The 13370-nt window shown below is 33.5% G+C and overlaps 1 protein-coding gene across 4 annotated transcripts in view; it reads left to right on the top strand.

Annotated features, from left to right (window-relative positions):
• The window catches only part of EXOC5 (exocyst complex component 5), a 55001-nt gene extending 48240 nt beyond the window's left edge, over positions 1–6761 (top strand). For 2 of the 4 annotated variants that reach the window (XM_032621104.1, XM_032621103.1), the window contains exons 18-19: positions 5014–5065; positions 5861–6761. In XM_032621104.1, coding sequence (XP_032476995.1) covers positions 5014–5065; positions 5861–5970 — 162 coding nt within the window. In that variant the 3' untranslated portion in view covers positions 5971–6761. Of the gene's footprint in view, positions 1–234 lie in introns of all 4 variants that reach the window. The other 2 variants (XM_032621102.1, XM_032621101.1) reach the window with 1 other exon arrangement.
• The last annotated feature ends 6609 nt before the right edge of the window (positions 6762–13370 follow it).

Raw genomic sequence — 13370 nt, 5'->3', positions numbered from 1 at the left:
AAGAAAATTGGCATAATATGAATCTTTTCAAAAAGATTATAGTGAGTTTTATAATGTCTGAAATATTTGAGTTTTAACGCCTCAGGAACTTTAAAAAATTCTGACATTGAACTCTCCATCATTAGTTAAGTCCTGAATAACAGTACGTAAGTGAGAAGAATTTACAAACTGATTGTAAAACTAAACATTATCTTGTTTCAATGTTATTTTTTTCCTTCCCTTATCTCAATTCAGATTCCTCTGGTATTACAGCTTTTTGATACTCTGCATGCACTTTGCAATCTTCTGGTAGTAAACCCAGATAATTTAAAGCAAGTCTGCTCAGGAGAACAACTTGCTAATCTGGACAAGAACATTCTTCACTCCTTCGTACAACTTCGTGCTGACTATAGATCTGCCCGCCTTGCTCGACATTTCAGCTGAGGTTGAATTTACAAGGGCAGTGTGTTGTACTTCAGCAGGCCTTGGTTGATAGAAAGCACAGGTGGTTTCTTATGACACAGCCAACATTTTATTGATAAATGACTGTTTAGAAAAACAGCAGCCATACTTACCCTTGAGATTTTATTTGAAATTTGGACACTACTAAGCATATTTTGCTTTTTCCCTTAAGTTGGATTTTAATTCCATTTTTGAACTTATAAATTTCAAACTCTGTAAAGCTATATGTCATTGTTTTCATCCTGGAAAATGTTAGTGTCAGAAGGCAAATGAGATGTTACCAGTGTTCTGGTTCATGTTCTTTAACATAGTCCATTGGGAAATTTCACCATCCTGTTTTGCACTAAAGATGGGTAAAATTCAGCAAAACTACATTTATTATTTATCAATTTTCAATGACCTTTTCAGCACTGGTAATTGTGAATCAGGTTATTTTAGGTTTTCCTAGAGAACTTTTTGCTTCTTTCAGAAGGTTAATTAACAATTGGGCATAATTTTTGTAGTTGGTTGATTGGATTTTTCTGAGGTACAACAATAATACTATTCCAAGAAAAATGTTATAAACCTAACATGATGAAATGTTTTATGTAGGTATTAGCAGTGGATCAGAATACATCTGCTTTCTGGGTAAAAAAAAAAAAAACTTAAATGTTTACAATTTCTTATTTGGTAAACAGATTTTTAAGCCAAGGCTGGCAAGAAATTAATAAAATTACCTTATTTTATATTTTGCTTAAGATAAGGTGGAGGATCTTAATTAAAGGACCATATTTATTCATTATTTTAATATTACAAGGGAAGTAAAAAAATGAGGTATGGTCTAAACGGTGCATATGAGAAGTATTGACAGTGTTTAGCAACAATGCAGTCCTTTAAGATTTCTACCTTTATGCAAAACTGGAATAAGATGGAATGGCTAAACATGCAGGTAGTCTTCTATTTTAAGAGGAATTGGGAATTGATAGTTAGCATTATATTCTAAGTCTCGAGATAAACTTTGCAAGGACTAGTTGCTTTTTAAATCTATAGTTTCTGTCATTACCTTTTTCAGGGCATTTCTGAAGCGATTCCTACTGAATGTAGTTAATTGAATTGGCTTAATATGGTGGCATAATAAATCACTTATAAAATTTTAAACATCAAGCAGAAATTTAGAAATATCTTTACTCTAAAAACTATAAACTTGCTCTGTGAGAATGCATTCTTAGCTATATGTAGTGTTTCAGCTTTCATTGTGTTTTTCATAGTCTTCAGGAACAGATAAACTTTAATGTTCAACTCATTCTTGACTTTTCTTTTTCCTTTAATGTAGGCTTTTTGGCCTAATTTTGGAAAACTAATTTTAAGAATATGTTTCTGGGGCTTCCCTGGTGGCGCAGTGGTTGAGAGTCCGCCTTCCGATACAGGGGACACGGGTTCGTGCCCCGGTCTGGGAAGATCCCACATGCCGCGGAGTGGCTAGGCCCTTGAGCCATGGCCGCTGAGCCTGTGTGTCCGGAGCCTGTGCTCCGCAGCGGGAGAGGCCACAACAGTGAGAGGCCCGCGTAGTGCAAAAAAAAAAAAAGAGAAATATGTTTCTGAATGTTCATCAGCTTTACCCAAACTTCCAGGTCCAGAGCGAGCTAGCTACTGTTTAAGTTACTATTGACTGAATTTTCTTCATTTTCTGTTTAGCCCAGTGTTATCAGGGTAAGCAAGAGAAATGAAGTATGCCAACTTTTGTCAAAGCATTTTAGGAAATTGTGGCAGCTTTAGAAGGCTGTCTAATTTTCTATTCCTTAGCCAAAGGAAAGCTAGAACAGGTTTTGGATACTAGAGAAAGTCATATGCTTGTACTATTGCCATTTTAGAAAGCTCTGATGTGAATTCAAATTATACCTCTGTTACTTAAAGCCAACAATTTTAAAGCAGTAGTTTTACTGGCCACTTGAACTCTTTGTACACAGTGTCAATTTGTAAAAAAATAAAAAAGGGAAAAAAATATCAAATAAAACATGAGAGAACACTTTAAGACTTCCAAATCAGAAAAGTGCTTCAAATTATTTTGTTTGGATTAATTTTTTAAATGTAAAACATATATTTGTTGCTTAGATATTTTGTTATTATTTCCATGTTTGAGTTCTGTGCAATATTTTCCATTATGTCCATTGACAGGACAGTAACAAAGAAAACTCATAAGTGACTACTTAATTTAGAAGTGTTAACATTAATGCTCAATAAACAAATTCCCTGCAATTGTTTTTTTTTTATTTCACTCCATTTTTACATTTTGAGGACATCCATACTGAATTTTATAAATTATTTTTTATTTAAATTTTTAAGATGTTTCTTATTTTTCATAGCATAGGTCTTCCTTTTTAAGCAGAAAAATACTTGACTATATAATCAAAATTAGAAACAGATTGTCTTTCTCTAAGAAAAAAAATTTGTTATATAAAGCAGTATGCATTCTTTGCATTCATTGTATTTCATTTTGAAAGTATTTTTCATATTAATGGACACTACAAAATTCTCAAAATATATGGCTCAAAAGAGATGGTCAATAAGTAAAATGTTTTTCATATGCACATGGTAAAATTTTAGGTAGCGATAATGGAACTTTGTATATCAGTAACTTTAGTCAACATTTGAATAAAGAAAATCTTTATAATTTTCCGTAGTTTCACATGAGCTGACATGCAATGTTTAGATAATGTTTTGAAATTGAAAATAGACTCTTAAACACTGCGTTTTTAGAAAATGCAGAAACACTCGATAAAAAGCTTGAGTGTATTATGTTTTCATAACACAGAAAGTGAAATACAGAACACAGGTTTAAGAAGGAAGTCTAACTTCTATAAGTTATGATATTGGAAATGACAGCTAACCAAAGTAGCTGAATACTTCTTATGAGGAATTGTTAAATAATGGCTGGTTGCATCTTTAGACAGTTGGTTATCTGACTATTTCAAGGCAGTTATTAGTAGCCTCATTTTGAATATCCCCATGTTTGCAAGTCCCTAGCACCTTTCTTGTTTTAAAAAGAGCTTCTAAGTAAGTTAATTCCTGATATATTTTAGACCATCTCTTTCCTTTCACTTTAAATATATCACTCTCTGAATATAAGCCTTCTCACTCACCATAAAATAATTTAATTAGCCAGTAGATCGACTCAAAGTGGAGAATTTACTGCTTCCTTAAAATGTCTTTTTCTCATCTGTGATGGTGAAATATTTACATCTATCTAGATAAAGAGATTTTTGTTCTTGAAATGCCACAAAACCCATTAAGGTGGTCATGTTTATGAAGTAGTGCTTAAGGCATGCTTGAACTGCACGTGAGAGTAAGTAAGATTCCCTGGGTGCATAATTTGTTAGTGACTTTAAAAGCTCAGATCTGGGAGTTTTAACTTTTTTTTTTTAATACAAAAATATTCTATGTATTACCGTTTATTGCCCATTGGCTCAGAAGTATGACATATTTTCTAGAAGCATAGTGATTTCTAGTGGAGAATTTGACATATGAAGCATTCTGAGGTTTCATCCAATTAGTTTAACTATATTCAGTCCCTGTAGTACTTCTCTCTGCTTGAAGAAGTCTGTCCTGAAATACATTGTGTACTTTGGAGGAAAAGACCAGTCCATATTGTTACTGTAAATAATTCTACCTAAAGTAAAAATAGCATTTAAAAATGTTTGATGCATAATAAAGTATAGCTATATTTATTGACTTGAGTCCCATGCACTGTGCTAAGCCCTTTACTTACATTATCTCATTTGGTTTCAAAGGAGCCCTAGGAGTAGGGTACTGTTATCTCCATTTGACAGACCCCGTGCACAGAAAGTTTTAAGTAGATCTGCTCAAGGTCTACAGCTAAGTAAAAGACTCAGATAGAAACCTGAATGTTTCTCACACTTTATCTTCTATACACTATTCTCCTTATGCAACATAAAATATTGTTTGATAGGCTCATTAGTTTTGCTTAGTCTAATTTTCTTTTCATCCAATGTTTGGTTCTCGTTGTAGTGTTTAGATTATGAAGTTGAGATACAGGGCTAATATCTAATTTACTGTTAGACTTCTTCGTAATGTGTCCGGTATGTGGTCATACTTTTATAAAATTTGGTTTTTAAAATTTTATAAGTGGTCATGAAATTTTAATTGAATATTAAGTGTGTACCTACTAGAAATCTTTCCATCAAAAAGTTCCTTAGTGAGTTATTTTGCATAATCATAATACTGTTTGAGTAATAATTTTTGCAACAGAAAGACTTCAGGTATTTTGTACCATATTTTGTAACATGGGAGTGAATGACAACTCTACCTTGAAAGATGTGAAGAAATCAGTATTTCTACCTTCAAAAACAGACTATTTTAATGTCACAACTTTGCCAATTCTGTTGTTTATTTAGTGCATTGGTAGTTTTAAATGGCTAATGCTGGAGTGAAAACATGGAGAAAAATGTACTCAATGTATTAGCAATAGGGGTCAATTTTATGTAATCAAATATTGCATATTTAATCTTTTTAAAATTGCCTTAACTCTTAACTTTTATTCTTACCACTGATCAATCTTTCTCTTTCCAAATTTAGGGGAGAAACAACCCTCAAGTGTATATAGGAGAGAAACCTGACACATTAGAGAGTAAGAATTTTAATTGGTGATTTGAAGCAGCTGGGTTGATAACCCTGTGCTTAACAAGACTGATATTTTTAAACTAGGCCCTGTATACTTTAACATTGTTATCTGGGAGGTAACACTAAACTTCAGTTCTTGTGATTAATAACACTTTTGTGGTGGAGAGACAAGTAATTAACTATACTTGCTCATTTTCTAGGTGGTTTAGAAGGTTGCAGTCTGCCTCACCATACAAAGCTAATTTAAATATGAATATATAACAGTCATACTCCAAACAGCAAACAAGCTCAGAGGAAAGTCATTTATTCAGAAGGCATAGATTTGCACTAGACGGCAGTGATGCATTACAAATATATAATTATTTTTACTAATATTTGGGCAGGTGGAATGGATTAGAACATGGTCAACATTATGCTGCTGCTAACATGTATTTTCCTATATTAATATGTACTGTGCAACATGTATTAAAATTGTCAATAATTCATTTTAGCTGAGACACTAATATTTATATTACTGTGTTGAAGAGACAGTATCCAACTGAGCCACTTTTAATTTAAAAGTCTGAAACTGGAATTAAGTTTACTTTCAAAAACCACTTAAATTACTTTATAATCACTGGAAGGTCAATAAAACATAGAATTATCAGTGACTGGTCACTTAATAGGAAGAAGTATGGAGGGGTAAGAATAGGGATAAGAATCTGGAATGAGTTAAATTAAGTTTCATTTATACTCAGATGAGTGACTTCCTTTTGTTTTCACCATTGGCAATCTTAAATGAAGGAAAATGTCTTTCTTCCAGAGTATCTTCATATTAATAAACTAAGTTTGAAGATTGGATGGAACCAACTCCAAGGAATTAATCTCCAATGGTGGACTTTCAGATTTTTTAGATTAAACTTTGAGAGGTAGGAATCGTTCTTGATGCCCCTGTAATCTTAAATAGGCAGGCGCCTTGGAATGGGGCCAGCCCTTTTTACCTGCCTGTCATTTTAATCTTCATACTGTGGGTAAATTTGGTTTCTTTGAACTCTGGCATTTTGTTGTGGCGGTCTATCAAACCTGCAGCTTTTTGCTATAGAGAATATTATCCAAATAGAATCTGGACAATGCTGAACTAAAGCAAACTGTGAAACTACCTCTTAAATGTATTGTTTGCAAATGCTGTGTGCTAGAGGATTCACATAAAATTATATGAAAATACTTTATAACGAATAATACTAAGTGCCTCTATATTAGGATTCTTCAGAATGTATTTTCAATTTTTGCCACAAGGGGGAGAAGTTATTTTTATAGTAATACTTACAAACATTTTTGTTTGATAAAAATAGAACTCACATAGCTTCTCTCTACTGAACAGCACCTATGAACATGTCGCTATCCTAACAGGAAGAGTGTGTGAGTATGTGTGTGTGTTTAAGATTCTGAAAGTCATGTGTGAGAAGAATTTCTGGGTGAATTAATGACACAAAACTAAAACAGTTTTGAAGAACATATATGTGCACAATGGACCCAGGAACTGGACAGACTTCGTCATTAAAATTGTTTTTTAATCATTGAATTCCTTTATCAGCTCTTTAAGAATAATAAGAATCTATTGATTCATTTTTTTGCTTTCTGCTTTTTAAAGAAAAATTTTCGAAATAATCTCTAACTTACAGAAAGGTTGTAAATATGGTACAAATAAAATTTTTCCACTTTGAGAGTAAGTTGCTGTCATGATGCCCCATCACTCTGCAATACTTTTGTATTTCCAAAGAGAAGAAATTCTCCTATATAGCCACAATACAACCATCAAAATCAGGAAATTAACATTGATATATTACTCCCATCTAATCCTAAGACCCCATTCAGGTTTCACCAGTTGTCCCAATAACGTTTTATAAGGATCCACTTCAAAATCATGTTGTCTTAGGTTGTAGTGTCTCTAGTTTCTTTCACTCTGGAATGGTTCCTCAGTCTTTCCTTGACTTTTACTACCCTTGGCACTTTTGTAGATTATAAGCCAGTTATTATGTAAAATGTCCCTAAATTTGGTTTATCTGTTTCCTCGTGAATAGATTCCAGTTGCTTTTTTGGCAGGGGTATTACAAAAGCAATTCTGTGTTCTCATTGCATCCTATGAGGTAGTGCACAATTTCAGTGCACTATTTCTGATGATACTCATTTTGATCACTTGCTTAAGGTACTACCTATCAGGCTTCTTCACTGTAAAGTTACTTCCTCCCTTTGTAACTATTTTGTGAGGAGGTCGTTTGAAGCTATGTATATATCCTGCTCCTAATCAAAATTTCAGGTTATTAATATCTATGAATTCACGGTTTTCTACTCAATGGATTATAATCTGTTATTTATTTTGAATCTCAAATCATCCCCCATTTGGTCAATGGGAGCCCTTTCAAGTTGGCTCCTGTGTCCTTTGACAAGTTGCCATCATTTTTTAAGTACTTTCTTACATTTGGGCACACAGGTTTCTCCAAACTTACCTTGTACTTGCCTGCCCCATCTTTGGAATCAGCTGTTTCTCTGCCTTTTAGTGGAAATTGGTATTTAGAAACTACAATTTGTGCATGAGATGTGCTTATAATTGAGATATCGGTGCCACACTCCTTCTCAGTGGATGGTGCTCTAGGGCTTTATGTGTGTATATACATGTATATGTTTTAAATTTACATACACATACACTTTACTGTGTGACACCCTTTTCACCTCATTTGAGCTCCAGTACCCCATATTGTATTTCTCTCTTCCCCCATGCAGGAGGGGGACTTCCTCACTCCACTCAGCGTCTGAGGCTTTGGCTTTAGGACAGGTTGGGGGAATGAAAACAGTCATTACAGAAAACATGTAAAGATTTTAAAAATCTAAATAAAAATTACTCATAATTTCATCATTCAGAAACAACCTTTTTTTTGGTGTATTTTCTTTTATTGTAGTGATCAAATTAATAAAGCTGAATTGAGAAGGGTAACGTGTTTATGCCAAAAACACGAGGCTTATATTTTAAGGAATTAAATTTGAAATCATATCATATGTTTTTCTATAATACGTGGCCTTGCTACTATGAGTAGTTGTTAATTAATGATAAAGTACATCAGAGAAACTGATTCTGAGAAAGGAAATCTGACCATTAAGGACTAAATACAAATAGGATATTGGTACTCTATTGCTAATAAAATTCAAAGAAAAAATGATCATAAAATTGTGTAGGCCAGCAAATAAAAATATATTTAAGTATGATCAGCTTTATATGAGAAAGGAGTCTGTATCTAGACTGGATTTAATAATACATCTTAAACTTCGTTTGAAATAGGAGTCTATATATGGGCAAAGTACTTAATCCTCAGTTTCCTTGTTAGTGCTCTATGATCACTGCTAAGCCTAAAATTCTGTAATTCCAAATGCAGGCATTCTGTTGAGAATGTATAGTGATGTCAGAAATGGATTAGCTTAAGAAGTTATGTCTGAGCCCACTGAGAGTATCTGAGAGCTAGATCCTCCTCCAGTGCTGCCAGCTTTCAGTGACTGTATACCACTTTGATTAAGAGCTAAGGCTCTTGAATCAAACAAATGGCAGATGTGCATCTTGGCTTTGTCACTTGCTAATTATGTGACCTTGTGCGAGTGTTGTAAAGTGGGGAGAAAAGACATTTGTGGTTTTCATCCTCACCACTTCTATCAGCTTTTTGAAGGTATTTCCAGTCCTATGTGGGATCACCTCATTGGCTCATTTTTCATCTAACCAACATTTATTGAAATGTCCTTTGTCCAGTACTGTATTAGAAGTTAGGGATATTAAGATTAAGTAATAAGATCCTGCCCTCAAGAGTGTAGCCTAGTGAGAAAGTTAATGTATGCAACCAATGATAGTATTCTATAATAAGTGCTATAACAGTAGCATGGAACCAAGTACTGTGAGAATCCACAGGGAGCTGTTACTAAATTTGTGGGCTGGTGGGGAGGGTAGATAATTAAAACTATTAAAGTTACCTTTTATTAAACACCTATTATGTGTCAGACACCTTGCTAATAATACATTTGTTATTGTGCTTAATACAGTGGGAGGTAGGTACTGTTTTTATCCCCATTTTACAAATGAGGGAACTGAGGCACAGAGAAGTTAGATAACTTGACAGAGGTTAAATATCTAAGAAATAATAGAGTCAGAATGCAAACTATAACCACAGGCTTCCAGAGCCAGTGATTTAACCACTTTGTTCTGTTACCTCCAAGAAGATTTCACACTAGACTTTTAAAAGTCAAGGAGCATTTCAGGAAATGGAACAGGTAGAGGGGCATTCCAGGTAGATGTGACTCACACTTGCAAAGGTGTGGTGCATGAGTCACTGGTGTATTCACTGAATGTGAGTAGAGCTTAGGGTGTGTGGTCTGTCAGAAAGGCAAGTAAAGCCTGGAACATTTGGGTCAGGGTTAGTTTATTAAGAGTTTTAAATGCTATGTTAATTGTTTAGGCTTTATCATAAAAATAATAGAGAACCAACCATTAATGATTAAGTAGGTAAATGACATGAACAACTCTTTAAAAAGGTGGCTGATAGGAATGTGTGCCATGGGTGAGAGGGCAGAAGAGAGCAGAAGCTAGGCTACTGCATTAATCTGGATGCTGAGGGCCTGAACTGGGGGAGTAGCACAGGAATGAAGAGGAAGTGATGGACTCAGGAAACACTTGGAAGATTAAACCAATGGGACTTATCTATTGTTGATTATTGGATGTGGAGGGCAAGGAAGAGAGGGAATCAAATATGATTCCAAGATTCTTAGCGTACATATCTTGTTGAATACCAACATTACTTACTTACATTATATACATTAGCAAAAGTACGTTTAGGGGGAATGTCAGTGAGTGCTGGAAGAACATCTATTTTCTCACCAAGAGAACTTGGTTAAGGTCATGTAAAATTTTTTAAACTTTTTAATCATCATCTTTTCAGAAATACTAGAAATGGTGCGAGAAGAAAACCATCCCTTCTTTATGGCTTTGAAACAGAGGAATGATTTTGAAATTTTAATAATACTTTGATAATGTATAGTTGTTGGGTTTATGTTTTTAAAGCAAGAAAGAAAGCTTTCTAGCATTTTAGTGTATGGATATAATGGGTGGACTCAAATGGAATGACTCCAGTCCTCTAGAAAATTTAAGCTGTGAAGTATGACTTCCTATAGTTGGACTGTTTATATCCTAGGAATGCTTCCCGATTCTGGACCAGAATTTTAACCTTTAACCTTGAGGATGTCAAGTATCTTCTTATGGGAAGACACTGCAGATCTATAACACAGTTCTTAGCCATCATATTTAACTGTGATCCCAAAGAAAGCATGTTTATCTCATTAAGGTTAACAAATGACTCCTTGGCAGTAGTATGTGTAAAGTATAATTACAAATTATGGATATACCACAAATTAATTGTATTTGATGGATTTCAGACATGTTTTGAAGGCATATTTTTGGATCTTTTGGAAGTTTGACATAACTGAGTTGTCTTAAGCAGGGTAATAGTTAACCAAAGGATTAGCAAAATCCTTTAGAGGTAATTTATTTCTGAATCTGATTTTTAAAAAACCCAAAACTCACACATTGTCATCCTTTTATCAGATGCCTTTTACTCTGCTTTAGCAATTTTTTAGCACAATGAAATAAAATTATTTTCATTGTGATTACTAATGGCTTTGATCAAAAGAGATCATATACAGAATATTGAATATTTTTGTTTAAGAAAATTGTGGATACAAATTTCATTAAAATTTTGTGATTATATTTAGTAAATATTTTAATTTTAATACACATTTAACTTTCATCAGTACAGAGAAATGTGTTTTTAAAATAGATTGTAATATTTTGATTTTTCTGTAAAGATTATAAAAAAGTTAATGATAGTCATACATAACCACAGAATACATATTCATTTCAAGTGCACATGGAAATTTAGAAAATGGGCTATGTGCTAGGTCTATAATGTCCTAACAATTTTCAAAAATTTGAAATTATTCAGAGTATGTTTTGTGACTGTAGTGGAATAAAGTTAGAAATAAGAGTTTACTAAATTTTCATACACTTGGAAAATAATTTCTAAATAACTCAGGAGTCAAAAAAATTACACTGGAAATTAGAAAATATTTGAACTGACTGGTAAAAATACAACTTATCAAAACTTGTGAGATGCAGCCAAAGCAGTGCATAGAGAAACATTTAAAGCCTTAAATGTGAATGTATTTAAAAGAAGAAAAGCAGAAAACAACTATTTAAATCTATTTCAAAAAGTTAGAATAAAGCATCAAATTAAACACATAGGAAAGTAGGAAGGAAAATAACAGAAAATAAAATATAAAACAGAGAGAGGATCAACAAAAACAAAAATTGGCTTTATTGTAAAGACTAATGAAACATAAACCTCTGCAAGACTGATCAAGTAGAAAAAGAGCACGAATATTATCTCAGGAAAGAAGAGGGAAACTTCTGTACATATTCTGAAGACATTAAAAAGAAAACTGAAGTGGGACTTACCCTGTGGTCCTGTGGTAAAGAATCCGCCTTCCAATGCAGGGGATGCAGGTTCAATCCCTGGTCGGGGAACTAAGATCCCACATGCCGCGGCGCAACTAAGCCCGCGTGCCACAACTACTGAGCTTGCACGCCACAACTAGAGAGCCCACACGCCCTGGAGCCCACATGCCACAGCTAGAGAGAGAAAACCCTCACACTGCAACTAGAAAGAAGCCCACGCACCGCGACACAGGTCCCGCGTGCAGCAACTAAGACCCAACGCAGCCAAAAAAACTTAACAAAAAAAAGAATAATACCAACTCTTTGCTAATAAACTTTAAAAAATAGATTAATGTTATCCTTCGAAAAAATTTAAAAACACTGATACAAGATAAAAAAAAATATTAACAATTCTATATCTATTACAAATAGCTATTCTTTAATTAAAGACTTTCCTGTGAAGAAAGCAGGCTTAGATGACTTCCTTGATTAGTAATGGTAAAAGTTTTGAAAGCTATCTTCCTGAGATCTGTAAATGCTTGCTATCACCACTTCTGTTTAACATCATAATGGAGATCCTAGCCAATACAGTAATGCAAAAAACATATATATATATATATATATATATATATATATATATGTATGTATAAGGCAGAAGGGAAGAAATAAAACTCATTATTGGCTGATACTGTGATTATGTACATAGAAAGTCAAAGAGTACAGATAAGTTATCAGTGAATTTAGCAAGGTTACAAAATCTGTATGCTACAGATTAACTATAGAAATATTCTTTATACCAGTAAACAATTTGAAGATAATTTTGAAATGTTATCTGTTACAAAAACATCAAATACCTAAGAATGAAACTAGTGAAAGACATGTAAGACCTCTATGCATAAGACTCTAAAACATTATAGAGAGAAATTAAAGGGAGTGAAAGGCCATGTTTATTGATCAGAACTCAACATTATAAATCAGTTCTCCACAAAGTGATTTATAGATTTAATAAAATCCTAATCAAAATCCCAGCTCATTTGTTGTGGAAATTGACAGATGACTGAAATTCATATGGAAATGCAAAGGTCCAACAATAGACAAATACTCTTAGAGAAGAAAAATTTGGAGAACTTTCACCACTAGATACCAACACATTAAAAAGTTACAGTAAGACAGTGTGATATTGACACAAGAATAGAAAAATAGACCAATAGAGCAGAATAAAGTGTCCAGAAATAGACTGACACATACATGGATACTTGATTTATGATAAAATTGGTGCTGAGGAGGAGTATATTTATGAATCTCCATCCCTCCTCCCTGCTTAATACCATACACAAATTCTTGGTGGTTTATGCACCCAAATGTGAAAGATAAAACAATAAAGCTTCTGAAAAATAACAGGCAAATATATTTGTAATAGAATAGGAAAAACTATCTTTGCAAGTGACAGAAGTAACTCTAACTTGGATTACATATAAATTAGGAACTCCCAGTCATGCTAAGGCAGAAAATGAATAGACTTTGCAGTCAGGTGTGAGAGGGTCAGGACGAAGAGCCTCTGAATCTCTGGAGGCTAGAGATTGGGGAACTGGATTTAAAAGCATGAAGATTCTTGAAGAAATTTGTTGGTGGGAGTTAAGTTGAAAAGACCAAAGAGAGTAGGGAAAATATTTGCAATATGCATAATTGACAAAAGATTGGTGTCCAAAACATATGAATAACTTCTATAAATCATTAAGAAAAGGACATTTCAATAGAAAAATTGGCAAAAGATTTGAATCACAGTACACAAAAGAGGATATTCAGATTC

This window comes from Phocoena sinus, chromosome 2 (assembly GCF_008692025.1).
Source record: "Phocoena sinus isolate mPhoSin1 chromosome 2, mPhoSin1.pri, whole genome shotgun sequence".
In the NCBI taxonomy this organism is placed as follows: Eukaryota; Metazoa; Chordata; class Mammalia; order Artiodactyla; family Phocoenidae; genus Phocoena; species Phocoena sinus.
Note: the sequence above shows the minus strand (reverse complement) of the source record. Positions and strands in the feature narration are given on the sequence as shown.